The following is a 27,614-nucleotide window of genomic DNA, read 5'->3' on the forward strand; positions in this document are numbered from 1 at the left end:
TCAAAATGCGCTGCCTAAACTGAAAAAGTGTTTACACTGCTGTTTTTTTTTTTGGAATAGGAGGACAAACGAGCGTACGGGTCACCTGGTGTTAAGTGATCACCGCCGCCCACACTCTCTTGCAACACCAGAGGAATCACAGGAGCGTTGCCGGCCTTTAAGGAAGGTGTACGCGCTTTTTTTGAAGGTATCCATGTGTATCATCCCGGAAACACCGCACAAGGAAGTCTGAAGTCTGCTGTCTATTGAACATACCTATGTATAGACATAGCAGTACAAGCATGGTGTAATTTGTGGCATGTGTCATATTTTGACTTTCTTTTTGGATGACGTGAATTGTCTATATGTATGTATAGAAAGTCATTGAATATGATTTCTAAATAAAAAAACGGAGGTTTTTCTTGTAATCGAGTATGTACCTTTTTTTAATGTACTTTTTGAACGTAGTGTTCAGCAGTTTTAATATAAGGTACTCTGTGGTTTAAATTCTCTTTGGTATTTTGGTTTGAGCTGAATGCTGATCACTGATGGTCAATTAAAAAATAAATTAAAAATACCAATAAATAAAACAACAGCAACCTGTGTAATGTGTTTCCGGGAAAATGTAAATAGAAATTGATTTAATGACTAGATTGTAGATAATATTAAACTATATTTTATTTTCATTAAAATATTATTTTTACCATATAAATTGTTTGAGACTGAAAATTGTTGAAAATTTACTTTAAAAGTTTTAAAGCCTATATAATATATGGCCACAGTTCAAATGTGTTTTATTAAGTGTTTAGTTTGAAGACAATATGTCGAATTCCCAAATTTCTGCACCGTCTAATGGTGTCTCGGATAAAGTATTGGAAATAGAAACTACTTTACAACAAACAGCAAAGTATTTAAAAGGTATGTCTCACATTTCTAATCCTGGCTAAAACATTCTAATATAAATAACAGGTCCTTAGAGTGTTGTGTTGCGAGCCTTATTACTAATATTATAATCTATGTGTTTCCATTCTATTAATAATTATTTAAAATACACTTTAAAATCACTTAACAATCTACAGTCATTCAATTGAAATTAATAATATGACTATAATTTGTATTTCTAATCAACTATTTTTATTTACTGCCAGTAGTGGTACCCTAATTTACCGCTACTTTAGTTACACAGGGATTGATATCCTTACATTATTGTTTTTTTTTTGTAAGTGGGAACAAACAATATATATATATTTTTTTTCAGAACTTTATGCAGAGTGTGAGATTCTTCGAAATGAATTATTAAATTATAAAACACAATACATATCACTAAAAGAAAAATGTGAAGGGTAGATATTTTTACAAGGAGTAGTAGTACTTTTTATATTAAGTGTAGTATGCTGTAAATTAATTGATTAATCTTTCATCAACAGAAAGTGTTGTGCTGCTGGAGAAATGCTAAAAAAGGAAATAGACAGTAAAAACAATATCCTACAACAAATTGGTAAACTTTTATTTACTTCAATCCACTATTTATAATAACAGTAGATTAGACAATAAATAAAAATTAGAATTTAATTATGTACTTTCGACATATCACCCCAGAAAGTAATGATTTAGCTGTGTGGCTTTGGGTATGTTAGAAGTGGCAACAAGCAGTTAGAAGCTGCTCTGTATGCTTTTTAACATGAAGTGATGGAAGATTAAACACAGAATGTGTTATTAATTTTTAGTAAGACAAAATTATTGATAATTTAGAGAGAATATACAATGGAATGTAGTATTATGATTAATTGTGAAACAGTGGATAAAGTGAAAGAGGTTATATATTTGAGAAGTTAGTTTACTAAAGATGTAATGTGTGAAGGTGAGATTAGTTAATCAAGTAAATGGCATGTGTTTAACCACCAATAAGGCACATCTGGCTGTTCATTGTGGTTTGTTGATTCCTGTGCTTAATTGTAGTGAATGTTGGCTGGGGCAGAAGAAGAATAGAATTGAGCGTTTTGCACCCTATGCAAAGAGTTTTTAACACCACATATGGTGTTAAATTGACATAAGTGAGTTCTGTGGAGTAAGAAGAAGTAGTGACAGTTGAATGGGTTGTTTTGGCCATGTAGAGCAAATGAATGAAAGGAGAATGTCTGCACAGATCTTGTGACATGTGAATGGAAAGGTCGACTTTAAAAGAAGCCAGATCAAGGGTGTGTATGAAAGGTTTTATGCAGAAGAAGTCTGTAATCATTTCTGAGAGACAGTGTCATAATAATATATATGTACTTATTATGTTTTATTATTATTTAATGTTTTTTTTGCAGCATCATCCTTATCAATTCTGCATGAAACAAAGAACTTCAATATAATAACTAATATATATAAAATAATATGCAGTGATGGTTCTGATCCTTTACCCCAAAATGTATGTATCAGTCCAAAGAAAGAAAAGTTATCTCAGGATGAGTCCGTATCTGAAATAGAGGGAACTCCAACAGGTCGTACAAGTCCAATTATACAAAGCAAGAAGTTGAGGGGCAGTAGCAACAATTTAAGTTTGAATAATAAAAGAAAATGTCCTGAATCATGGTAAGTTTCTATACCAACACACCATAAAAATTTTTCTTGACATAGCTTCCACTTAGCACTTGCCCTAGATGCCTTTAAGTTGGACAAAGTTATCTAAAATAGAGGCATATCAATAGACCATTCATAATTAGAAAAAACTGCAGAAGATCTATTTACAAGACATCTTAAATTATACATGATAACACAACCACAAGACCACAAATCTTCAGTTTGTTCTTCATAACTTATTCATATTCTGTAATAACAGTGTGTATTATGTTGAAAATAAATAAAGCAGCTAACCTCCAAAACCTCCATTTTTTAACCGACTTCAAAAAGGAGGAGGTTCTTATTTCACTCGGCTTGTTTTTATGTATGTACACCGATTACGCTGATATTTATGATCCGATTTACGTAATTGTTCTTTAGTTAGATGCGGAATAGATGATTTTTGGTCCCATAAAATTTTTACACAGTTTGGCCCAGTAGTTTTTATTTTATGAAAATTTTGTTTACATGGATGATGTAACTGTAGATTGTGTACGTTTTTTTTAGGAGTTTTCATTCAGGTTGTTTATATGTTTTTATTAACTGACATAAAAAAGTAAAATAAAACTATTTAAAAAAAAACGACTTCAAAAACTGAAAAGTATAAAACAACTAAAAATATAATTTAATACTCATCTTATGCCTTTATGCGGAAATTTCTGAGAATCATGGATAATCTGGATTACTTTGAAGGGTGATTGGACCATTAGCAAATACAACCCCATATCTTTCTTTAAATCAATATTACTGGGTATAACTGTTTTCAAGTGTAGCTTGTTGAAAAATCTGATGAACTGGCTAAATTTCTAAAATATACTTTTTTAATTGAAGAGGTGGTCATCTGATGGTAAGACACCACAGCCACCCACATTCTCACATCAGAATAATCACAGGAGTGTTGCCGGCCTTTTAGAGAAGTGTACGCACTCTTTATGAGTACCCATATTGAATTGCCCTGAAAATACCGCACAAGGAAGCTCATAGCACAGCTTGGTTGTATCTGGAAGAAAGTTCCTTAATAATTGCGCTGTAGAGGAATGCCACACATCCAGATGGTGGGAATGGTATCGTAACTTGTGGTGTGTCGTGAGGCAGATGTCAGGTCAAACACTACTTGCCATAAGTTATAACTTAGCCAAACATAATAAATTATAAAATACAGTTTAAATAACACCAATACTTATAAAATATTTGTTATTCAGGAAGTCACCAGAGAAGAGTAACTTGATGATCAACTTCTCTTCACCTAACAGCAGTAAAACACGTGGTCGAATGAAACAATCTAAATTAAACATAGTTAAAGTGAAAGCTTCTAGTGTTGTTGATCTCACCTGTTCTCCGGAGCTGAGGGTGCATCCTACTGGGAAAAGAATTGAGGTAAAAAGGCATAAAAGGCATTTATTTTCTCAAAATTAATTCCTTTAGAATTCTTTTTGATGTCATTTCTAATAACTACTAGATACTACTACCGCTTCGGAAACAAATGGCGCTCTGAGAGAGAAGAAGCGGCGCAAGAAGCTCTCCCAGCATTCTTTTTTTTGCGCTCTTTTCAATAAATATATACAATATTGTACAGTTATTTCTATCGCTATAAAATAATCACAATCTAGTCCCAGGCTGTCCGATCATTTAAATATTCAGCAGTGGAGTTATGACAGAGCCATTTTTTTTTATAAAATATTTAAATTTATTTATAGATAATGCCTGAACAGTGGCTGGGACTTTATTATAGAAGTGCATTTACCCTTATGGTTATGGTTTGTAAAGTGGCTTTGATCCAGTTCATTTCAGCCCTGTTACACTGCGACCAATGTGATCTATTGTGATAGCCACTGTTAAACTATAGCTCACTGCAAACATTGATTCTTTTCATGAATCTTATTATGTCTTTTGCAGTGAGCTGACGTATCTCAAATTCCAAGGACCACATTCAGAGAGAATGTGTAGCGGGGTTTCATCTGCACTATTACAGAATCTACACGCTCTGCAATCTCTGAGACCTAAGATTGAGAGGTGTTTGTTTAATCTGCAGTGCCCCGTTAATGTCCTGGTTAATATGCGTAAGTTTTCTCTACTTAGCCCTAGTGCCTCATTTGCAGCCTTTTTGTTGAAGGCTTGGTTTAGGGTTTTGGAATGGGTTAAGCCCGGAGTGTTGCTCCAGAGTTTAATGCACTCTTGTGAACATGATGTATCAAGTGTTGATTTAACAAGACTCCTTGGGACACCACAGATGGGTTCAGGGCCAAATTGAGTACTTTTAGCGCCAATTCTTGCAAGTTCGTCGGCGTATTCATTGCCTTCGATTCCTGCATGTCCTGGAACCCATCGAAGTGTAACTCTGTTCATTCCTCCCAGAGTATTCAGTATAGTCCGGCAGTTGTCTACAAGCTTTGAGACTGATCTGTTGGAATCTATAGCGGACAGAGCCGCCTGACTATCTGTGTGGATATAAATACACTTGCCGACGTATCCTTTATGGGTGTTTTATCAAAAGCTCCTTCAATGTCTAGGAAGGCGCAAAGCGCAATTTGTTTGTCCTCAAGTGCCCTTTCTACCCTGTCTACGACTTGTAATAGGGCGGTTTCAGTAGATCTACCTCTACAATAGGCATGTTGAGTACGGTGGATGGGGTTATTAGGTAAAACCTTATCTCTGATGTACCTGTCTATCACCTTCTCCATACCTTTCAATAAGGATGAGGTAAGGCTGATTGGTCTGAAGGATTTAGGAATTGAGTAGTCCTTTCTGCCAGCCTTTGGAATAAACAGTACCTTGACCTTAGTCCACTGTTCTGGGATGTGTCCACATGCAAAACTCGCTCTGTAGATCCTGAGTAAATGTGGAAGGAGAATGTCAATTCCTTTCTGCAGGAAGATAGGAAGGATGCCATCCTCCCCACTTGCTTTATAGAGTTGGAACGATTTAATTGCCCATTTCACCTGTGCCGGTCTTATTACTTTGGCAGACATACACCAGTCCTCCCTACGAGTTCTATATGGTGTACTCGCCTTAAGTTCTTCAACCTCAAGATTGAGCGCTCCAGCGAAATGGGTTGAGACTAGAAGTTCCAAGGTTTCCTTCTCATCGGATGTGAAGGTCCCATCTGGTCTTTTCAGAAGTCCCAGTTGGTTCGGGCGTGTTTTCGAGAGCATTTTATGAAGTCTTGCACCTTGAGTCGTACTCATGACGTCCTCACATAGCTTCCTCCATGATGCTCTTCGGGCCCTCCTTATTTCTTTATTGTATTCCGTCAAGGCTTTTGTGTAAACTGACCAGTTTTTGGTGTTTTTAGCCTTGTTGAATAATATTCGGGTTTTCTTTCTAAGGTTTTCAAGCTTAGAGTTCCACCACGGTACTTCTCGATTTGAGGTCTTTGTTTCTAGTGGACAGCTCGTTTCATAGGCATCTATAATACCTTGCGTCAGAGCCGACACGGCTAGATCAAGGCTCTCTACGGACTTGATACTCTTCGGAATTGATTCTAGGTTCCGCCTTAGGTTTACCTGGTAGGTGTCCCAGGTAGTCCGTCTTGGATTCCTAAAGGTTATGGTTCGACAGTCAAGAGTGGCTGCTAAAGAAAAAGTTATGTGTTTGTGGTCGGACATGGAGTTTTCATTACTTACCTTCCAGTTTAGGATATGTCTGGCAAGATTTTCCGTAGCGAAGGTTATGTCCAAAACTTCTCTGGTTACAAAGGTAGGAGTACAACCTATGTTAAGAAGGTCAAGATGGTTAGAGTTAAGGAAATCATTTAGAATATCACCTCTATTATTGATGTTAGTGCTCCCCCATGCGTAGTGGTGAGCGTTGGCATCGCACCCAACCAGTAGTTCGGCCTTGTGCTTCCGCGCATATTCCACCACAGGCCTGATGATGTTGGTAGGGTCACTGTGTTCTCCGGGCAGATAGGCCGAGCAAATGATTACTCTAGACCCAGTCCACCCTTTGAAATTTACATAAGCCGCCACTAAGTCGTCGGAGCATAACTCTGTAACAGGCAAGAACTCTACATTTTTGTTAAAGATTATGCAGGCTCGAGGCCGCACACCACAGGCGTAAAATAAGGTCTTACCAGCAGTATTTAGTCCTAGGATGGAAGTGCCGGCAACCCAAGGTTCTTGAATGATGGCAAGGTCTGCTGTTCCTTCTCCAAGACAGCGCTCCATTACTGCAGTGGCAGCTACAGCATGGTGGAGGTTAGCTTGAAGAATCCTCGCCGGTTGACCCTTGGGTGCCATTTTTAGGGCTTTTTGTCTTTTGCAGGTCTAATCGTCCTTTTGTGCGGTTTTTCACCGCCTAGACGTCCGGCCTGCGATTTGCCCTTAGTTGGACCTTTAGTTATAGGTCCAGCTCTATCAGAGGAAACCGAGGCTCTAATTCCAGATGTACTTGGAGCCTCTGTCAGTGCTGGAATAGATATAGTTGTGGTACCAACTCTGGAGGTGCCCGGAGCGTTCTGTACCCCTACCTGGGCCAGAGCCGACCCTTGTGGGACTGTTGGGTCCGTAGAGGTTGCAAGAGTGTTGGTAGTTCCACTCTTAAATTTGAAGCTGACCCTCTTGAATCCAATGATCGCTTTCAGGGCTTCAGCAGACGGGTCGTCAACGTTGAAGGTCGTTACTCGACCTCCTGTCTCGACCCTGTCATATAGCACCTTCCAGAGCTTTGTGTTGAGTCCTTCGTTCTGTACTCGCAGTAGGGAGAGCGCTTCATCTACGCTAGATGCTTCGCTCTCCGGAATAAAAGTTGTGACCGTTTGAGGTTTTGGCAGTTCTTTCTCGTCCATAATGGAGAGCTGCGCCTCGGGCCACGGTTTTAAATTGGGAACTTCTCCCACTAGCCAGTCTTGACTTTTTTGAATAGCGCACGTGATCAAAATCCAGCCTGGCCTGTGTGAGAAGCCCAGAAACTTAGGTCCCGTGCCCTTTGTGGTCATTTTAGAAATGGCCAGGATTAGGGCTCGGTGGACAAGTTTCATCTGTTCCTCACTCATAGCGTCCGAATTACGGATCCCTAATCGTGTGGAACCTACTTTGTCCTTATAGCCTCTTCGGCTCCTACCCCAGCGATCAGTTTCTTGTACCTCTTCCTAGCGGCACCTCCCAAGCGGTTTCGAACCCTCTTGGGAGCCTCAGTCTGGGCCGTCGGTTGGGGCAATTCGGAAGCGCTTGATGCACTTTCCTCTACCACCTGTCTCGGCTCCTCGACATTCGAGTGTGACGCGGGTGGAGAGGACAGCAAAGCCCTCTCCAAAGCGTCTACTATTCCATCCTGGGAATATTCTTCCCAGGAGGAGACTAATGGGTTTAAGTTTTTTTGTTTGTTTTGGTCCATATAAGTCCCACGAGTAGCTAGGGAAAGGTAAGTCACGGACAGCAGAGCCCCGCATGCCGCCCGAAGGGCTGGGTACTACTCCGATTCGCCCCGGTTTCGGAGAGACACCGTTTAAGACTGAGCAACCCCTCAGGCACGCATCCATCGGCACGGTATGTATGACACCTTGGATTGGGTTTTTGAGAGATTCTTAGCCATCAGCCAGCAATAGACCATATTTCTACAGAAATTCACTGACAGATACCCAGGATGCACCGGCCAGTAGTCTTCATTCCGGGAGAATAGAACATTCCACCTCGGACTGAAGGCCCTTTAGCACACGTGGAGGTAATCTCTCGTAGCACCCCAAAGCTATTATGTATCTTATGAAGCCTACTAGAATTAGTTACAAGCAATCCTTTATTTCTAATAGGTTAATAATTATAAATTTACTAAATATTAAACTTCTTTTTATATTTACCTTTAGGGTCTGAATCTTGAAGGTCTCTTAACAATTACAAATTAAACTTATCTGAAAAGATCCAAATTACAAGTTTCATTATCATATCATAAGAGCCGGAAGATGTCGACTGCTGGCCTCCCCCAATAAGCGGGTTTTGCCATAATCGCCACGCTTGGCAGGCGGGTTGGCAATATCAGTAAATGTTGATTCTCTCGACAAGATGCTGCTACCAATCCTCCATTTTTTGTATCCCTTATATACAAGTTTATCAAGACTATACATTATATTGTATAACAAATATATTAAAATTTATCACCTATTTGTAAGCCAAATTTTCTTAACACTTTCAGGTGAATATTAAGAAAGAGATAGCAGACATAGATGAGACGATAATGCCATCCCCTACTAGCAGACTCGTGAATGTACCAGATATGTATGGATAGTTATTATTAACTAGCTTACCCGACAGACGTTGTTATGTATATAATAAATACAATAATGTTTTTAAATGAATTTGTCAATAATATATCATAACATCAAAAATTACTTGGTAAAATATGCACCCTGCTGTCGTAATGAAATTGTTTTACAGCAGAACTGTCAAACCGTGCGTCAATAAGTTCTCTCATAGATATTATGTATGGGCACATCAAAGGAAAATCAAATTTGTTGTTTTTATTTAATCTAGCAGCATTTTCCTATTTATTCACATTTTAAACCTCTGGACTTACTGTTCTGTTACTTGTATTATGGAATAGATGTAATGTTTTTTTTTTTTTGTAACTGTGAAATTATTTCCTTGCTCCATGTTTCTATTCGATACAATATGGGTACCTTAAAAAACAGCGTTCACCCACCGACTTCAAACGTTAACTAGGTGGTTATGGTGATCACCATCAGGTACAGTCCTTTCGTTTGCCATGCAAAATTGCATTGATGGTGCTTACATAAAATAGTATTTTCTTCGATTAACCCGAGTGTTACACATTTAAGTAAAACACTTTAAAGGATTTATTTATTTATTTGTAATCAACAGCGGTACAGTAAATGTTTGTATTTTGAATATGTTTGTATTTTGAATCCTGCATATTATCGAGTTTTTATAGTTGTTCATTTTTGTACGTACCTACTACGTAATAAGGAGTAAAACGCGTGTAATTGTAACTGTGTTTTTTTACATTAGTTTTTGAGTAAAATGGTAATAAATTGATAACAAACATTATGAATGAACAAAGTAAATGGTTCATACTAAAACCTTAGATAATTTATACGTCTAGATAGAGCCTCTCGCTGCTAGACAACCGATGAAAACAGGCCAGGTTTATAACTTTAGTGTTCGTGACCAGCTACGTCTTATTATATTAAATTAATTTGGACCCTTACAATATCTACTAACTACTACTACTTTTTATGATGTTTCAGACAAAAAATAAGTAGTCATGATAGTCCACGTAAGTTTAAACAACCGACGACACCGCTCAAGTTCAAGATTGAAGAGGAAACCAGATGCGATAGACTGGTGAAACATTCACCTACTTACACAGAACATTCTATAGACTTAATGGAACATTGTAGAAAAGTGTAAGAATTTTTTTGTTTATTGACACAGTCCACAAGCATTAAGTCCAAATCCCATCCGTAGACCAGACATATTTGTCATAAATAAATATATTTAAACATCCATGACTCGACAACTACATTAATATTCATGAAATGTTTGGTTTAACTTGGATTTTGATTTGAACCCAGAACCCCTAACTTAGTAGTCACACTCACTGACCACTGGGCTAGCTGAACTAAGCATTATCAATGTAAAAGAAACCGTATATTAATTAAAATTTCTTTTTAGACACGGTCTGCTACATTTGATCTCAAAAAATCAAGTCTTGTCATAACTAGTATTGGTAATGGTACCTTTAAAAAAAACGTGTTCCAGACTTAGAAACATCATGGGTGGCAGTGACCGCTTAATAACTACTTGTGATAATATATTATTTAAACTTATATTGAAAAATGTTTTTCGTTTGAATATTTCAGACATAGTAAACAAATAAAAACTGAAAAATGTAATGAAGAGAATGCAGAAATGGATGCTGATGAGAGTATGTCGCTCTTAGAGAAAAACAGAAAAAGCCCTCTCAGGTAGGTCTAAGGTCATATGGAATCCTTTTTTTTTTCAGGTGCTTTGTTTGTCGTTATAGTAACACCGCGGAAGTAGGTTCTTTGCATAGTTCGGATATACGAAAGTTGAAACCAGCACTATAGAGAAAAATGATATCCAAGTTTGTGTCGTGTTATGAGCAGGCTTGGCGGCAAGACTAAGATCGAACAGCACATCGAAACTCCCGTGAAAAATTCGCTGGAAAACACACAATGAAGCGACCTCTCTACGCAACTCAATTGAGCCGGTTACAGAGATCATCATTGTTTCCGCGACCAGTCGATGAGTTGTGCGTTGCACCAGTCACTTGGGACACACATTGGGGCAGACCTGCCTATTCCAGCCTATAGCGTAATGCCAGGGCCCTCCTTGATGAAGCCAATCTATCATGTTGTTGCTCAATAAATTGATTAACATCCTATATATATATATATATGTACTATATCCTAGTGTTAAATTCACCAACATTTCTTGTGCTTACAGTCCAAAGAAGAAACCAATGTCAGAAAACATAAATGTTACAAATGTGGCCGAGCCAGTGATTGAGTCAAGTATGTCAATATTGAGGCAAGATTACAACAAGATATCACCCGTTAATGATAAATGCAAAAGGTATGTTAAAAAAATATTATTTTCATATATACAAATTTACATTTATTATTTTATACACATATCCATGTTCTTTTTACTAAATGCATAGAATTAATCTTGACAAGTTGATAATAGTAAATAGATATCTGTTCAGGGGCTTTTTTCTAAACTCGAACAGACGTCGACGTCTGTGCGCCTATGTTGCGTGAAAACTAAAAGTTACGAAAGCGATTTGTTCTAACTTCATACGCCACGCTTGAATTTCTTCATGAAGTGGATAATTGAATAAATCTGATTTGATTTGATTAATAATCTTCCAAGATTCAAAAATACATAAACATATTAATCCTTCATTTGTTTGCCCTTACTGGGATTTGTACCAAAATGATTCATTTCTTGGCCCATAGTATTATATTATATTTCCTACTTTAAATATTTATGCTATTTTTGACTTTTATAATATTCTTAAATATTATGGTCGCCATTTATGGAGACACCACTCAGAAATAAATAAAGACGCGTATCATAATAAAAAAATTCAAGTGACACGCTGATGAGTACCTACTGAGCCATAATAGGTATTAGGGTTTCATAAAATAATAAGTAATGAAAAGAATTCCTTTTTCATGTCAGTTGAATCACTATAACCGCTTCTTCTTAAATAGCACTAGTTTGACTAAACATTTTGAAATTAGAACTATTTTCATTTGTTACTAATTAGAAAATATAATGAATGATAATTTTTTTTAATAAGCTGCATGGAATTCTGAACTACGCATTGGTAAGGTGCCAAATTTAAAGTATAATTAAGTATATATTATATGTACATATTATATTTCAATATGATAATACTATATTAATAATAAGTTGCAGTTGTATTAACTCTGTTTGTAAATGCATGTTTAAAATCATATTTTAAGATGCTATGTATATGAAAGACTACCAACTCGGACGTATTTCTAGGACTGCTCCAGAACCTGTTTACAAAGAGCCGGTTATAAGAAAGAAGGCTGAGAAACGTGCGCTACGCGGGTGGAGTTGTGACGAATGCAAGACCGTAAGTAGTGACTTATTTAATAGCCACAAATAAATTCCATACAAGTTCTCATAAATTTATATTATATTATTATATAACAAATAGAAATATTTTTCAAACCCTAAAGTTTCTAGCAGAAATGAAACTCCCATGAAACTTGAGATTATAGCCTTGACAGTATAAAAATTCTTATGTGAATTAATCACAAATTCTTCTCATTTGTTGTATATATATCTTTTCAGTTTTATGGTGAATTATATAAAGATGATCCTGAAATGTTGGCTATAAAAATGGATGAATGTTCTAAGCACAGGGGTAAGAATAATCCAATTAGACCTAAAACACCGCCTGGTTTCTGGAACCCGAGATGGGATGTTCCTACAGATACAGAGGAGTTCAACAGAAGAAATAATGCAATGTGAATGTTACAATCAATAAAAAAAATTGTTCATTTATTTGTGTTTTTCTTGTTAGTTATTTGAAATGATCAGGAAAGAGAAATAAAAAATATATTTTGGAATAAACCTATAAAAAGAAATTGTAACTGGAAGCAACCCAACTATAATCTACTATCTAATGTGGATTCTGGAGCGTATTATAATTTTTTTTTTTAGAAAAATTAGTAGGCACAGGTGAATAAAATATAGTAGAAGTTTCCATACTTTTATTTAACAAATAATATATCTCATTTAATATAAAATGATTATTTTATATATTCATATTATGATACCGGTTCTAGTTTTTATCGACCTCTTCATATAATCGATATTAAAATTTTATTGTTCAAAAACTTGAAATTTATTCTTCGTCTAGCAGTGTCTCTGCGCTGAGATCTTGACAGTAATGTTTTATTGAAAATCTCCTTCTATTACTATTATATATATCTTTGGCTAGGCCAATTTTTGTCTATCTAAACTCTACAGTTTATGGTTATCACTGTCAAAAAAATCAAAATAGAAAATGTAACACGATTCAAAACGGACTTGGAAACTTTCATGCAGTTTGGCAAATAAATTATAAAACACATCTAAGTTAATAATAATTTGATTATGAACAAACTCAGAGGACCCACTATAAATTTAAAGCAATACGCCCCATATACACTCAGGACAGTATATACTCAATCATCTAAAAAACAAATAGAGGTAGAGTACTATATATATTAAAATTGTATGATATTCTTAACATTAACATAATATGTAAGCTAATTGCCTGCTTATTAAATCATTAGGAAAGCTATAAAGTTCTTAATATAAGCCCTGATTCAAACCAAGATGTGATTCGACAAGCGTTTATTGAATTGGCAAAAAAATACCATCCGGATTCGCAATCGCCTGACGCCGATATTGACAAGTTCGTAGCTGTTGAAGATGCTTTTAGATTACTCTCTAAGCATAAATCTGTATCCAGCAAGAATGAAGAAGTGGAGAAAATAATATTTGATATAAAAGTAAGTATTGTGATCTTAATAATCTTTTTTGTGATGAACCACTCCTCATGTTCCGTTGCAACACTAGCAATAGGTAATGCCTGCTTTTTAAATCATTCTCTAAAGTCTTATCTCTGTATAAAGAACTGTGAAGTTCCTTATTTTGTTTGGTTGTGTATGGAAAAAATTCCTTGAAAAACTCACATCCAGATGTTTTTTTTACTAGGGGCTTATTTCAGTAACATTTAGCAAGTACTAAACTAGGTAGTATAATTATACTACATGTACATGTCACTGAAATTATTGACACTTCCCAGCCTATACATTTACAAGATGGCAAAATTTTTGAAGGAAAATCACACTGTGCTATACTTACAGCTCAAACATATGACCCACAGTACTAGAATACTTAGGAAAGGTGATAGGTTAGTGACTAGAGTTGTTATGCATAGCACTTTAATTCAGAAAAGTTGCTTCTGGATGGGTATGACAATTTTCAATAAGATCCCTGATTCATTTAAAATTTAACAATTTATTCAAGATTTAAAGTGTCCTTACACAGTTGGCTTCTTCAAAACACATTTTATTCTTTAGAAGAGTTTTTTGACCACAAAGAGTAAAGGAATTTTGACATTGCATTTAAGTGGATTATTCTTATCTTGACTATCATCAATTTTTTAAAATTATATCAAATTAATTAATTAATTTATATTGTAATAAAATTTTTGACCATGACCAAGTTTGCATGTTATTGGTTATGGCTAAATAGGAAATACTTTAAGGTATTGTAATACCAAATTTGTACCACCCTATTTAATAGCAAATATATGAATATGAATACAATATTACCAGTTTCAAACTAACATGACGAAATTGTGAAACCTATTATGAATCATTCAATAGATAAATTTAACAAGCACTTGATGATTATATATCTTGTTAGAAATCTTATCGAAGAATTATGTTATTATTAAAGCACATTAAATATGAAATTTACAGCAAAAATGTGGTTACTTAGAAAACTGGACATACCTAAAAGCCTGCAGAAGGTATACAAACAGCCATAGTAGCCATACAACTGTTTCTTTTTAGAGTGATTATTTTAAATAATGTTGCATTTACAGCATACAGCTCCACAGCATCGGCAGTATTTAAGCTTCGAAGGTGTGGGCCATGGCACACCATTCCAGAGAGAAAAGCAGTGGCACCAGGTCAGAGCCCAGAAAGCTGCTAATAATGTCTTGGAGCATCGCATCTCAAAGGCCATCACCTCTGAAAATACACTTATTAAGAAGGAATCATTGAAGAAACATGATATAAAAACCAAATATGGATTAGAAAGATTGGTGGAAGATTTAATACAGGAGTCTATGTCAAAAGGTGAATTTGAAAACTTGAGTGGAAAAGGTAAACCACTGAAGGATCAGAATACAAACCCTTATGTAGATTTTACAACCCATAAATTGAATGAGGTAAGTTTTTGTAGTTATCAATAAACACTTTAGTTTACATCTAACTTTTATTATTTATATGTAAAGCTAATAATATTTTTTTGTTTAAAATGGATAAAATCTTGGCAATATGGAATTAATGATTTTTTATTCTTTAAATCTACATTCGGCTTTACATTCCATTAATAGATGTTTTCAAGATTAAATGGCTTGTGGAATTGCCCCTCCAATGAGTAAGCCATTCTTATTTACTGTAGGAGGTCCCATATTATGTGATTTATTTTGAACATTGTCACTTATTTGCTACTTTACCTCCGATATAGGCTTTATTTGTGTGGGTTTAAAGTGAATAGTCACATTCTTTTCCTCTATCTCCTCTTTGAGTTTTTTTGTGCTTATGCAATTCACTGTTTCTAATGAAAAGGTGCATTTGTTATGATTTTGTGTAATGCTTTGATGTGTCAACCCCCAAATCTCAAACAGTGTGATTGATGCATGTGTGTGGTACTACCTCTTTTTAAAAAGTTTATTTGCAAATAAACTTGTCTGTGGTATGATATATAGTTGTGGTGTGATAAAAAATCTGTTGAGGCCTGCAGAAGATATCAAGGGTAGTCCTAGGAATTATACTGAATTGTGCTAAGGTGTATGGAGATGAACCCTTAGACCTAATTCGTACAGTCCACTACAATAATCCTTAAGATTCCCCATCATGACCACTAAATGTTTGAGTTTTATGTTATTCCGTACACCCAGATAGGTTTAAGAATTGTTTTGTATGTTATCTTTGTCTCAACATCAAGTAAGATTTCTGAATTGTATCTTTAGTTAATCTTGCTTTTCCTGTATATGAGTATTCCATGTCTGTCCTTTATTATGCATGCCTAGGTATTTGGCAGTGTCATTATGTGTTAAGTTCTCATCACCTAATATAACTGGTGTGCAGTTTTCTTTCCTCAATGAGAAGGTTACATGGTCAGATTTACTGGCACTTGCCTTATATGCCATAGCTGCATCCACTATTCTGTTTGTGTTGTTTTGTAGGTTCATTGCAAAGTATCATCTTTTGTTGTGTAAGATTGTCTGCAGCAATTACATATAATTATTATTGGCTCCAAAAAGAATACTAGGAGTGTTCTGGAACCATATCTTCACTCTGCAAGCTCAATTTGTTTACAAATTAATGATAGTGGTTTAATTGACATCAAAAAGAATTTTCAATGAATTAATTATGAAAAATTAAATGAATATTATGACTATTCATGGCAGGTTTAAATTATTAAGTGTATTTTTTTTTGTTTAGGTTTTAATTAATAATGGCTTTACACCTGAATGGATAACTATGAGTAAAGAAATTGAACACGACATAGAATTATTGAAAGAAGAAATATCAAAAGATAGAATGGTACTAGGTTCATATCCATTGAATGATACAGATCAAGTAAAATGGAATAAAATATATAAGAGTAATAAGGATTTAGCAAAATCAATTAATACTAAGATTAACACATACAATTTGATAGTACCACTGCTGAACAAGCAAAAGTTTCATGTAGAATTTGATGAGATGTGTGAAGATATACTAAAAAATGGATTGCATTCTGTGATAAAAGATGAGGATATAAAGAAACAACCAACTGGACAAGCTCTGGATAAGGATGATGACATTATCGGTGTATTTTTCAAAGCAGTCAGTGAATTGTTTACATTTAATCCACAGAAGCGCTGACTGTTATGTTAAATGCTCAACTTGTACTCTAACAACAAAGAAATGGATGTATCAAATATGCAGATTATATTAAAAAACATTATATGAAATTGAAAGAGATGCAAAGGATAATAGAATTGTTACTACTTAGGTCCTTACAACACTTTACTCTTATCAAATACTTTATAACAAACACTGCATTGATTTTGGATTTTCAATCATTAATTTTATTCACTTTGATATGAAAAAAGGGTTCTAAGGGTGTCTATTTTTCTTAAAAATCCTAGTCCTTAAATCTTTAAGGGATACATATTAACAAAATTTTGAATTGTATAAGTCAAATTGTAACACAAACCTATAGAAAGTTATAGAAAATATCTGTGATTATTAGCTTTAGCCAATTTATTTAATAGTTAATATTTTTTTCTAATTAGTTTTCAGTATATTTATTTTGATATTTAAATTTATTGTTGTAAAATGTGAAATAAAAATTCAATAATTCTGAAAGTTTTATTTGATTTCATAATAAATACAAAAATATCACAATTTACAATCATAATAAAATGTGTTATCTTTGTTTACACCATTTTTCTACATGGAAGACATAGTTGACTTACAACTAAAATTGTAAATTCTATTAACAACTAAATATTGTAAAATTTGATAAAATCTTATATTCTTTAATATTTCCAAGGCAAAAAGTATAAAAATATTTGTTGGTTACATTTCTAATAAATCTAATATTTCGATAATATTATGATATGTCATTTCACAATTCTCTTGCATGGGTTACTGCATATTTGCATTGTTTGAGGCAAGTAATCTGATACATATCTGCCATTTAATTATACATATATAATTTCTATATTTTTTTTATTCAATAAATATAATTTCTATGTATCATTTTGCGTAGATTTGTACAGAATTATATGAAATGTAGCTTTTATGACAATTTGTGATTATCTAACAATATCCCTAAGTTTTCAGTCTCTCATTTAGCAGTGTTTTGCACTTTTTGTTAGAGTCACTGATTTACTTAAATATGTTTAAAAACATCTCTTATTCTCTCTCTCTCTTTCTCATTTTATTGATTATGATGACATGTAACTATTGCTCTATGTTAAAAAAAAAATATCTTTTACAAACAACATCTATATAATATATATTTAAGTTAATTTGTGCTTGTCTTTTATGGTATCTAAAGCACCAATATTAAAATGTCATTACATTTTAAACTTGGCTTGAACTAGTGAAGACATAGTATGTTTAAAGTATCAATAATTAAAGCCTTATAATGTATTGACATTATAAGGCAAACTTACAAATTGAGCAAAAGCCTGCGAGTTTCTTGTATGTTCTCACTATTTAAAAGCAACAACATATGAAAAAAAAAGACAATGAAATAATCACAAACTTTACTTTAATAAAGACTATTTGAAATTGAGATAGTGACAATGAATGTCTGCTATAATTTGTGCTATATTGGTGACTGAACTATTATAAAGTATCGTTAAAATATTAGGAATCATTCATATAAATACACACTAAAAAGTCTTATGACCGAATTTTTTTTAAATAAGGAGGCAAATGGCCAAGATTGCTGCATCTGATGTTAACACATTTATTTTAACATCCAAGACTTATGCTATTTAACATGAAAGTGTGTAGTGTACCCATTAATATTATATCATTCTGAAGATTGTTCCCGAGGACATGATGGTTAAAGTGCTAATGCAGCCTAACCAAGTTTTGTTTAGTAACCTGACTGAGACAGATTGATAACATTTAAAATATTGATAAATTTTAATACAAATGTGGCCAAACTTGGATTTTTTTATTAACATAATAGATAGCGTACTATTAAATATAAACAAACCACACTACTTGGTTTAAAATTAATTATTTTTAAAGCTTGTGGCAGTTAGGTTATCAGAAGCAATGTGGCTTAGGTCAATCTTTGTTGGTCTCATATACAGGGTGTAATCGTTAAGTGTGACCAGGCGATTATTACATAACCATTACAAATATCAAAAAACTTAAAACTGATATCGAAATTATGCTAACTAATGAATAGTTAAAATGACATTATTAACTTTTTAAAAATCAAATGAGAAGTATACAAAATTTAATTTATATGTCATGTAAAGTATGTATATATTGTTAAGTATCAGATTAATAGAAAGGTTGTTGTATCACACAACAAGTGATGTTAATGTCGATTACAAAATTTTGTACTTTCTAAGAAATAAATATTATTCAATTTAAAGATAATTTTATTACTTTATTAGGTTAATAAAAAGTTTCCTCTAACATCAGTACTAAGCTAAAATAACTTTTAAAAATTAGGAAACGAAAACCTTTCTACTAATACCATACTAGATGTATGGGAGTGTTTAATATCAAAATTTAGGATACATCTCGTTTCATTTTTAAAAAGTTATTGATCTCATTTTACTAATTAGGCACTTAACGTACTTTCGATATCAATTCAAAGTTATTTGGTAAATAAAGGTATTTGAAATAGTTACGGAATAATGGCACAGTCTGATTTAACAATTACATCCATATAGAGTTTTTTTTAATGAAAATAAGGGACGAGACGAGCAGGACGTTCAGCTGATGGTAATTGATACGCCCTACCCATTACAATGCAGTGCCGCTCGGGGTTCTTGTATGTTGTAGTTGTTTTGGGCTTTGAGGTTGGTCGGCGGTGGTGTTAACACATCACGAGCTGTCCGTGGTGGTCGAGTCTCACGCGGCCCGTGGCCACGTGTCGCAGCGCGCGCGGGTAGGCGCGGTGCTCGGCCGCCAGGATCCTGTCCGACAGAGACTCCACCGAGTCACCGGGTAGCACCGGCACACGCTCCTGGGTTATGATGGGTCCCGTGTCCATACCCTCCTGCAACAATAAGGGTCCTTAAGAGCGAATATATTAAAGCGTATAGGTGTAGCTTAACTGTCAATGTCATAAGGTCTATTCTATTAACTGTACTGTAGCTTCTGTAGAAGAAACACCACAAATTTGTCAGTGTCACGTTAAAGTAGGCTACCAGGGTTTCAGTATGTGTTTTCTAAGTATCGGTAATGATCGGTGCTAAGATTAAACAAGGTTTTATTTTCTTATAATACCTGAAAATATAAAAAATCAAATCAGACTCTAGTCTGTACAACTTATTAGTTGAAGTAAGGCTCAATCATTATATTGGTATATGTGTAGTTTAAACCCCAAAAATGGCATAAAAGGGATTAGAATTGCGTGAGATTTTTGGAAACAAAGTTTATGGACACAAAATTTAATATAGATGGAGCCCACAGATTCAGATTATTAGATGTCCGTACAGATGGAGAGAATCGTATACTAACATCGACGAAGTGCACCGTACAGCCAGAGACCGTGTCGCCCGACTCCAGACACTTCTTCTGCGCGTGAAGCCCCGGGTGACGCGGCAACAGCGACGGGTGGATGTTGATCAGACGACCCTTCCACCTGCAACCAGTGATGTCATGCTACTTAAATTGTAAATCTTTATTCGTATAACTTTATCTGAGCCCTTTGAAATGTTCATTTCATCATCATCATCAGCCAGAAGACGTCCAATCCTAGACAAAGGCCTCCCCCAAAGATTTCCACGACAATCGGTCCTGCGCTGCCCTCATCCAACGTATTCCGCCGATCTTGACCAGATCGTCGGTCCATCTTGTGGGCGGCCTACCAACACTGCGTCTTCCGGAACGTGGTCACCATTTGAGGACTTTACTGCCCCAACGGCCATCTGTCTGTCGAACTATGTGCCCTCCCACTGCCACTTCAGTTTCGCAATCATTTGGACTATAACGTAACTTTGGTTCTCCTACAAATCGCCTCATTTCTGATTCGATCTCGCAAGGAAACCCTCTCCATTGCCCTTTGAGCAACTATAAGCTTTCTCATAAGGCCCATGGTTAGCGACCACATCTGCGTACCGTAAGTCATCACTGGCAACACACACTAGTTGATAATTCTTAGTGTTCATTTCATATTTTTGTCAAACTGAGCCGCCTGTGACCATGCTAATTGGGAAATTAGCGAAAGGTTGGCATCAAAAGATGAAAGTCTGTCAGTCAATCTGTCAAGATTTACTCCCCGCCAGTTTCTGTAAAGTGGAACGTACTTCTGCACGAACTCTGCGGACAGTATCCGCATGAAGCCGGCCAGACACACGATATTGATCCGCTGCGCCTCGAGCTCGCGCGACAAGGCGCGGTCGAACTCCTCCCGGCTGGCGTAGTCCTTGTGACTCATCACCTGACAAGTTGCATATACATTTTATTATATGTACATTTTATTACCTAAACTACTCTGCATTATTATAACACTAGAAATAAGGGATTGCTTGTAATTAATTCTAGTAGGCTTCATAAGATACATAATAGCTTTAAGGTTAAATGTATACACTTTTATGATAAAGTCGCAGCCACTTATAAATAAATTTAAATGTTTTATTAAATGGCTCTGTCGCAAATTAGCAAAAGAATCACCTATGATTTCGGAATTCTAACCTACCTATACAGGTACACAGCATAAGAGTTACTGGTCTGTAGTATGGTAGGTACATATTATTACTGAAATATTTCAGTAACGGGTTCTCATGAAAAAGTCATCTTAAACATAATATAATTTTAATAATCCTCAAGGCTTTAGCCCTTGGATCATGGGAATATGTACTGTATCGTTTTATAAAACGAAAATTATTCTGTTTTGACATATATGTCAAAACAGAATAATTTTTATAAACTTTACATTTTGCTACTAAATAATGAAATTTTTCAATGAGAATTCGACTCAATTTAATCACTTGCACGTCTATTAAAAGATCAATTCAATGTAACAAAATATCAGATTTATTACACTTGGGAACTAAGCTATATACTCACAAGCGTAGGAATGTTTGCGTTCTTGGCGCGCGTGAGTGCGTACGCGTCGTGTTTGTTGGACACGACAAGAGCGATCTCTGCGCACACACACTGGCTGGGATCCCGCGTACTTTCCACCAGCGCCTGAAGGTTGCTGCCGTTGCCTGACACCAGTACCGCCACCTGAATAATACATTGGTAACCATCTACACCAGACCAGTGGCGAATGTTTCACGTGGACTCACCATCGGACCGGATTTATTGTTTATATTATCTCCTCTGAGAGAAGCGTCAAACAGAATAGGTTTCAAAGAAATTGCGTGTTCGGACGTGCGTATAGAGCGAGACAAGTTTCGCGCCGGCTCACACATTTGCGGTAAGTAAATGTAAGTATAAGACGCGGGGCTGGTGCGCCTCAGTCGATCCTGGACCGATCAGACAATACAATTTAACCACTTGCAACGCAGTAGTATTAAAGCACCGCATTATATGCCATGAACTCATTTAACATATATTTGAATGTATGCAGCACATCCATAGTGCGGTTTTTCTCAAGGTTTTCAGATTGGTGTTGTTGCATGGGTGCTTTAACAAAAAAAATCGTTCATTCTACATCTGGGAATGTGGCTTAATACCTATTGATAAAAAAATCTATAACCAATGTGGTTTAAGTAGTCAAAAAAGTTGTATCATAATCTTTTTCTACCGTGTTTTACATATTTTTTCATTTGGGTGTTGATGTAAAACCGCCCATGTTTTCGTGACTCTTTCGATGTTGCAAATTGACAAAGGCAGTGTTAATGATCCATGTATGAAAGAATCGTATTAGCCGCCCATAAATAATTTTTATGAAGTAATATGTAGGTGCCAGGCACGTTTTAAATGCTTATTAAATAGTTTAAATAAATAAAAAATGGCCTTATGTCACACAGAACAATGATAGGACCAAAAAGACCTCGTTTTACTGTAAATGATTGCAGCCAAAGCATTCTATAGAGAAATACATATTAAGTTGGTGCATTTGGTAAACCAATAAAATACAAAATATTTTATTTCGCCTCAAAAGAAAACGTATTATACAAAAAAAATCATATACAAGTTAATAACTCACAATACCTATTACAGAGCACCACAACCATTAGGTCCACATATTAAGAAGAAGCCAACGGTATTTTTTTTAAATTTGTCGGTTCGCTGCTTAGTGCTATAATTTCATTGGTTTGGTTTCTATGCCTAATTACACCGCCATTTTTTTTCACACTTTAATACAAATAATTTGCTCCAAACTAGGCATAGCCTGTACTATGGATACAAGACAACAATATATTTAATACAATATACTTACTTAAACATACATAAATACATATAAACATCCATGACTAGGAAACAATCATCCATATTCATCATATTAATTATTGCACCTACCGGGATTCGAACCCGGGACCTCTAGCTTAGTAGTCAGGGTCACTAAGCGTTCGGCTATATGGGTCGTCAGCTAGTTCCTAATGGCATCGACATTTTGACAATCACTACGTTTTTTTTTTGTGAAACGCACCGACTATTTGTAGCAAATGGTAATAATTTTAATGTCATGAACTGATACATGGAGAAAGGATTAACTCGAAACGTATTTGGTCCTTCGAGCCTTTGTTCACTGACCCGCTTGGTGACCAGCAGTGGCATGCGGCGCGTGAAGTCGAGAGCAGACGCGAAGTTGTCGACGATGACCCGGCGGCCGTCAGCCCCGCGGGCCTGGATGCTGCCGATCACCATGGCGCCGAAAGACCGCGTTATGTTCATCACCTGTCCATACAACCCACTCAATACTGGAGACACTGTGGCAGTACTTGAAAACATATTAATTTTGTATGAAAATGAGGGACGAGACGAACAGCACGTTTAGCTGATGCCTTTAGCCATTACGATGCAGTTCCGCTCAGGATTCTTGAAAAACCCAAAAATTATGAGCGGCACTACAATTGCGCTCGTCACCTTGAGCCATAAGATGTTAAGTCTCATTTGCCCAGTAATTTCACTAGCTACGGCGCTCTTCAGACCGAAACACGGTAATGTTCACACTTAACTAGTTCACGGCAGAAATAGGCGCCGTTGTGGTACCCATAATCTAGCCGGCATCCTGTGTAAAGGAGCCTCCCACTGGTAAAACAAATATTAATGAGATTATACAAACAATACTTTTGTTATCTTAAGACATGGTAACCAATAAAATAAACCGGTTATAGTTAAAAACTTATTCACAGCAATTAACCATAAAATGTAGAGAAGTAAATTAGGTGCTGCTAATTCACTTAGGATTTGCAGAAATATAGATGGAGGTTCAATATTAAAATACAGATGCAAAACAATAACTCTCTTTCTTGCACGTAGAAAAGGCTAATGCTGAGGACACGCCAACTGCTGAGCAACACTTGTAATATGACGTCAATATCATATTATTTGTATAAATTGCTAAAATTGTCACAAGTTCTCGACAAAAATCTTTGTCGATACTTTACAAGTTTAAATTATAAAAGCAAGAGGACACTACGCGAAATGACACGGTATCACTCATACGACATCGTTCCATTTCGTCACTCCACTTGGAACATACAAATGGGACAGGTAGCACACACGTTTAATGGTTAACTAAAATCTTTAATATATCACGAATGTAAATAGTAGTTATGATACAAGGCGTGCTAACATTACTTTTGTGATACAAAGTGTATATTGTGAACTATGACGTCATTGATCGTGCGCACCAAGTGCGTTATGGCAGAAGTTTAAAATGTCTGCGTCGGTTGGTACTTTTAATATATAATCAAATATCATTAGTTCCATTGTCGATGTTGAATATTTTTTAATAATTGTATATTCATGTGAATTATCAGTAAAAATGCATATTCTCTTTGTACTGGACACGAGTGAAGACAGGGTAGTGTGTGCGTGTGATTGGTACTACAGACCTCAGCCTGGTGCTCTGGTGCCACCACCAGCACCATTCCGATGCCGCAGTTGAAAGTGCGCAGCATTTCGTCATCCTTCACTGACCCAGTGTCCGCTATCCATGAGAACACCTAAACATGGACTAATTAATACATCATTTTACATATTAACTAGAACGAAACTGTTCACGTCCCGCTCAGTGCAGAAATATTTAAAACGTAGGGTGTACATTTATTTCAGACTACAAGTGGAAATAATTTAGTAAATAATCGATTTCCATACAGCCGTTTATCCGTTATCTCCTTAGCCTAACCGGTTTAGAGTTCATAATCAAATAAACAAGAAATTACACTGGTTTTGAAGTTTATAATAACAGTTTAACGAAATCAGATTATTTATGTTTTTAAAGTGATAAGCCTCACTTCTAGGATTACCTAATACACAAATAAAATTTGAAAACAAAATTTTATGAACGATGCGGGACACGAACCTACGCCCGTCGGATTATCACTTTAAAGACATAACAAATTGTTTAGATTTACAAGAGCGACATCTCAAGTCAATTTCCTAATATGCAAATACTGAGTAGGTTATCAACTGTAGATGAAGCCACAACCTGAGAGTTGAACGAAGCATACAAGATTTTATGACGATACGTCACTCGAACGGTTAGCTCAGTTGGCACGGAATGCCAAAAGTCGCGGGTTTGAGTCCCGCATCGTTCATATAATTTTGTTTTCAAATTTTATTTGTGGAGATCAGATTTTGTAATAGTTAAATGTTACAGTAGAAAGTGACAGGGTGCACTCACGGGGTGCACGTTCCACCAGTGCGCGTTGAGCCTCGCTCGCACGGCGTCGGGGATGACTCGTGGAATGTTCTCCAGCAGTCCGCCGCCCGTGACGTGCGCCACGGCCTTCACGAACCCGCGCTGCAACGCCGGCACCACGCTCTGCACGTAGATGCGGGTCGGCTTGATCAGCTCCTCGCCTGCCACAATACATTATCTAACTAATGTGCTATGTTCAGGGGCTGATTTCTCGTGACAGGTGTCGTCATGCTCGCTTAAATGCCTCCGCTTGTGGCGGCGACGTGGGGCGGGTCGTTCCCTTCCCTAAAATATGGTCGAGGGAGGCGATAGCTGGTCCATGCGTCATGCTCGTGAACCGGTGCTACTCGTGGTGGCTGGATGGTCTTGTTACCGGGAGGTTTGCTTGATGTGTTTTTTATTATTATTTCCTTTAAAGTTAAAGTTATTATAATACATTTTATTTTATGAAATGCTCACATAATGCCTCTATTTATTTACGGTATGTGTGGATTGATGCATCTACAATACTCAATAACTCTTCTGTTTATAAGTATTAATTTTCTTTTTTTGACTTACTCGTGTAAACCTTTCAGTTTTTGACATTTGAATATTTTTGTTGCGTCACTTTGCATATGTTGTGATTGAAATGATATGTAAAACAATTAAATGTAAATCTTGACTTAAAAGAGTGGCAATGAGTTTCTTGCTACTTCTTCTCATTAGCTCAACCCTTTACGAAATAGCGGTAAATTCAATAAGAAATAATATTTTTACTTTTCTTTGACATTCATGTGTCATTTCCGTGACCTACATGAATAAAGTGATTTTGAATTTGACAATATGCCGAAGACACTGTGCTCTTAGCCACCTCTATTAATGACACGAAGGAACTGTTCCAGAGACTCGAAACTGAAGGTAATAGGTATGGGTCTTGCAGTGAACAGGAGCAAGACCAAGATTATGGTGGTCGATCGTGCTGATCACTTGGCTGACACGGTGCACATCGCTCCAGGAGTGTATTAACACCAAGATCCGGTTAGAACGTGCCTTAATATTCACTCCAAGTGTGGACCACTTTTTGATGACCATAATTCTCAGTCATGAGAGAACGACTAGAGAGACAACATTCAGGGGCTTGCATACCATATAGGCAATTAGGCAGTGCCTACTTCATTAAGAACCTTAACAAATATAGCGCTTGTGTTAAAGTTGTTTCAGTTCAATTTGGTTCCGTTATTCTATAACCAAACTTCTATTAATTCAATGCAATACATTTTTTTTGCAAATCTTAAGTTATATTTACAATACTATGATAATATAAAATCTATCATTACGGGGAAGAGTACCAAGAATACTCGCAGCATTTTCGGGTTGGATAGCTAGGCTGATCCGTTGACCGAAATAGCTGCCAGCACTTAGGTTTCCATAGCCTTATTGAGGCGAAAAGATAATTCTTTGTACATTCTCCGCGCCTCTGGGCCCCAATAGTATCTATTGAACTATTAAACTTAAGTATTAGATTGACCAAACGATCCGGTAACTGTATGCGAAACACAAACAATATATAGATCTTCAATATATAGATTTCAAAACCTAGTACTATCGGACTAAAGCGCAACTACGACTTGTTATTTCTACAGTGCCTACCTTGCTAGAAAACCAATGCACGGCCCTGGCTATATTGGTCATTACGCTCAAGGTGGTAATAAGATAAGTTAACCGAGAGGGTCATGTTCAATACACACACGTCTCAAATGACTACACAGACTTTATGCCTAATTTTTTATTCTGCATAGAACAAACCCATCGGTTCTCAAGCAAGAAAATCTGAACATTACATTTTTAAGAAATTTTCCTCACTTGTCGAAATATAATTTATTAAGTATAATTAATGTCTTAATTTATACTTTTATACAAAGCAGACTATGCTGATTAATTTACAAATAAACTATATTTTTAATCATTAACCTTAGATTATTGCGTCCGTAGAGTCCAAGACTGTACAGTTCAACAAGATTTATAAACAATATGTCATCGGACAGTTGGTATCATTCATAAATTTTGGCATACTTAAAAATCTCTATCGGCGAATTTGTTCGTATAAACGAACAAAGTCTGAAGACATAAGTCTGGTAATTAAAAGGAGAGTTCCTGTTGAAGTGTTTGTTTTTTTCGCCAAATAGATCCTAAATTCTGAACGCTTATATAGACTATATTAGTAGAACTCAC

General features: G+C 35.8%; 3 protein-coding genes across 3 annotated transcripts in view; 2 read left to right on the forward strand and 1 right to left on the reverse strand.

Annotated features, from left to right (window-relative positions):
• Window positions 1–421: 421 nt before the first annotated feature.
• On the forward strand, window positions 422–12,602 carry LOC126972805 (uncharacterized). Its single transcript, XM_050819870.1, has 11 exons — window positions 422–897; window positions 1,238–1,322; window positions 1,407–1,477; window positions 2,292–2,556; window positions 3,786–3,960; window positions 8,710–8,792; window positions 9,782–9,940; window positions 10,397–10,501; window positions 11,004–11,132; window positions 12,075–12,168; window positions 12,390–12,602. Exons 1-11 carry the CDS (start codon window positions 801–803, stop codon window positions 12,567–12,569), a joined length of 1,443 nt encoding a protein of 480 aa, XP_050675827.1. The 5' UTR covers window positions 422–800; the 3' UTR covers window positions 12,570–12,602.
• A 498-nt stretch (window positions 12,603–13,100) lies between these two features.
• LOC126972833 (dnaJ homolog subfamily C member 28) lies at window positions 13,101–17,242 on the forward strand. Its single transcript, XM_050819920.1, has 4 exons — window positions 13,101–13,292; window positions 13,379–13,597; window positions 14,701–15,048; window positions 16,331–17,242. The coding sequence occupies exons 1-4, from the start codon at window positions 13,197–13,199 to the stop codon at window positions 16,754–16,756; spliced, it is 1,089 nt and encodes a 362-aa protein (XP_050675877.1). The 5' UTR covers window positions 13,101–13,196; the 3' UTR covers window positions 16,757–17,242.
• An 801-nt stretch (window positions 17,243–18,043) lies between these two features.
• The window catches only part of LOC126972745 (trifunctional purine biosynthetic protein adenosine-3), a 45,367-nt gene continuing 35,796 nt past the window's right edge, over window positions 18,044–27,614 (reverse strand). Inside the window, exons 18-24 of the mRNA XM_050819754.1 lie at window positions 25,386–25,564; window positions 24,595–24,705; window positions 23,288–23,431; window positions 21,650–21,811; window positions 20,887–21,020; window positions 20,099–20,222; window positions 18,044–19,634 (exon numbers count right to left, since the gene is read on the reverse strand). Of these exons, the coding sequence (XP_050675711.1) occupies window positions 19,452–19,634; window positions 20,099–20,222; window positions 20,887–21,020; window positions 21,650–21,811; window positions 23,288–23,431; window positions 24,595–24,705; window positions 25,386–25,564 (1,037 nt within the window). The 3' untranslated portion in view covers window positions 18,044–19,451. The remainder of the gene's footprint in view (window positions 19,635–20,098; window positions 20,223–20,886; window positions 21,021–21,649; window positions 21,812–23,287; window positions 23,432–24,594; window positions 24,706–25,385; window positions 25,565–27,614) is intronic.

Source organism: Leptidea sinapis, chromosome 27, assembly GCF_905404315.1.
Source record: "Leptidea sinapis chromosome 27, ilLepSina1.1, whole genome shotgun sequence".
Classification (NCBI taxonomy): domain Eukaryota; kingdom Metazoa; phylum Arthropoda; class Insecta; order Lepidoptera; family Pieridae; genus Leptidea; species Leptidea sinapis.

Coding starts and splice junctions, on each gene's coding strand:
- LOC126972805 (XM_050819870.1), top strand. CDS start 801: ATGTCGAATTCCCAAATTTCTGCACCGTCTAATGGTGTCTCGGATAAA. Junction 898..1,237: donor AACAGCAAAGTATTTAAAAG/GTATGTCTCACA, acceptor ATTTTTTTTCAG/AACTTTATGCAGAGTGTGAG. Junction 3,961..8,709: donor CTACTGGGAAAAGAATTGAG/GTAAAAAGGCAT, acceptor TAACACTTTCAG/GTGAATATTAAGAAAGAGAT.
- LOC126972833 (XM_050819920.1), top strand. CDS start 13,197: ATGAACAAACTCAGAGGACCCACTATAAATTTAAAGCAATACGCCCCA. Junction 13,293..13,378: donor CATCTAAAAAACAAATAGAG/GTAGAGTACTAT, acceptor TTAAATCATTAG/GAAAGCTATAAAGTTCTTAA. Junction 13,598..14,700: donor AAATAATATTTGATATAAAA/GTAAGTATTGTG, acceptor TTGCATTTACAG/CATACAGCTCCACAGCATCG.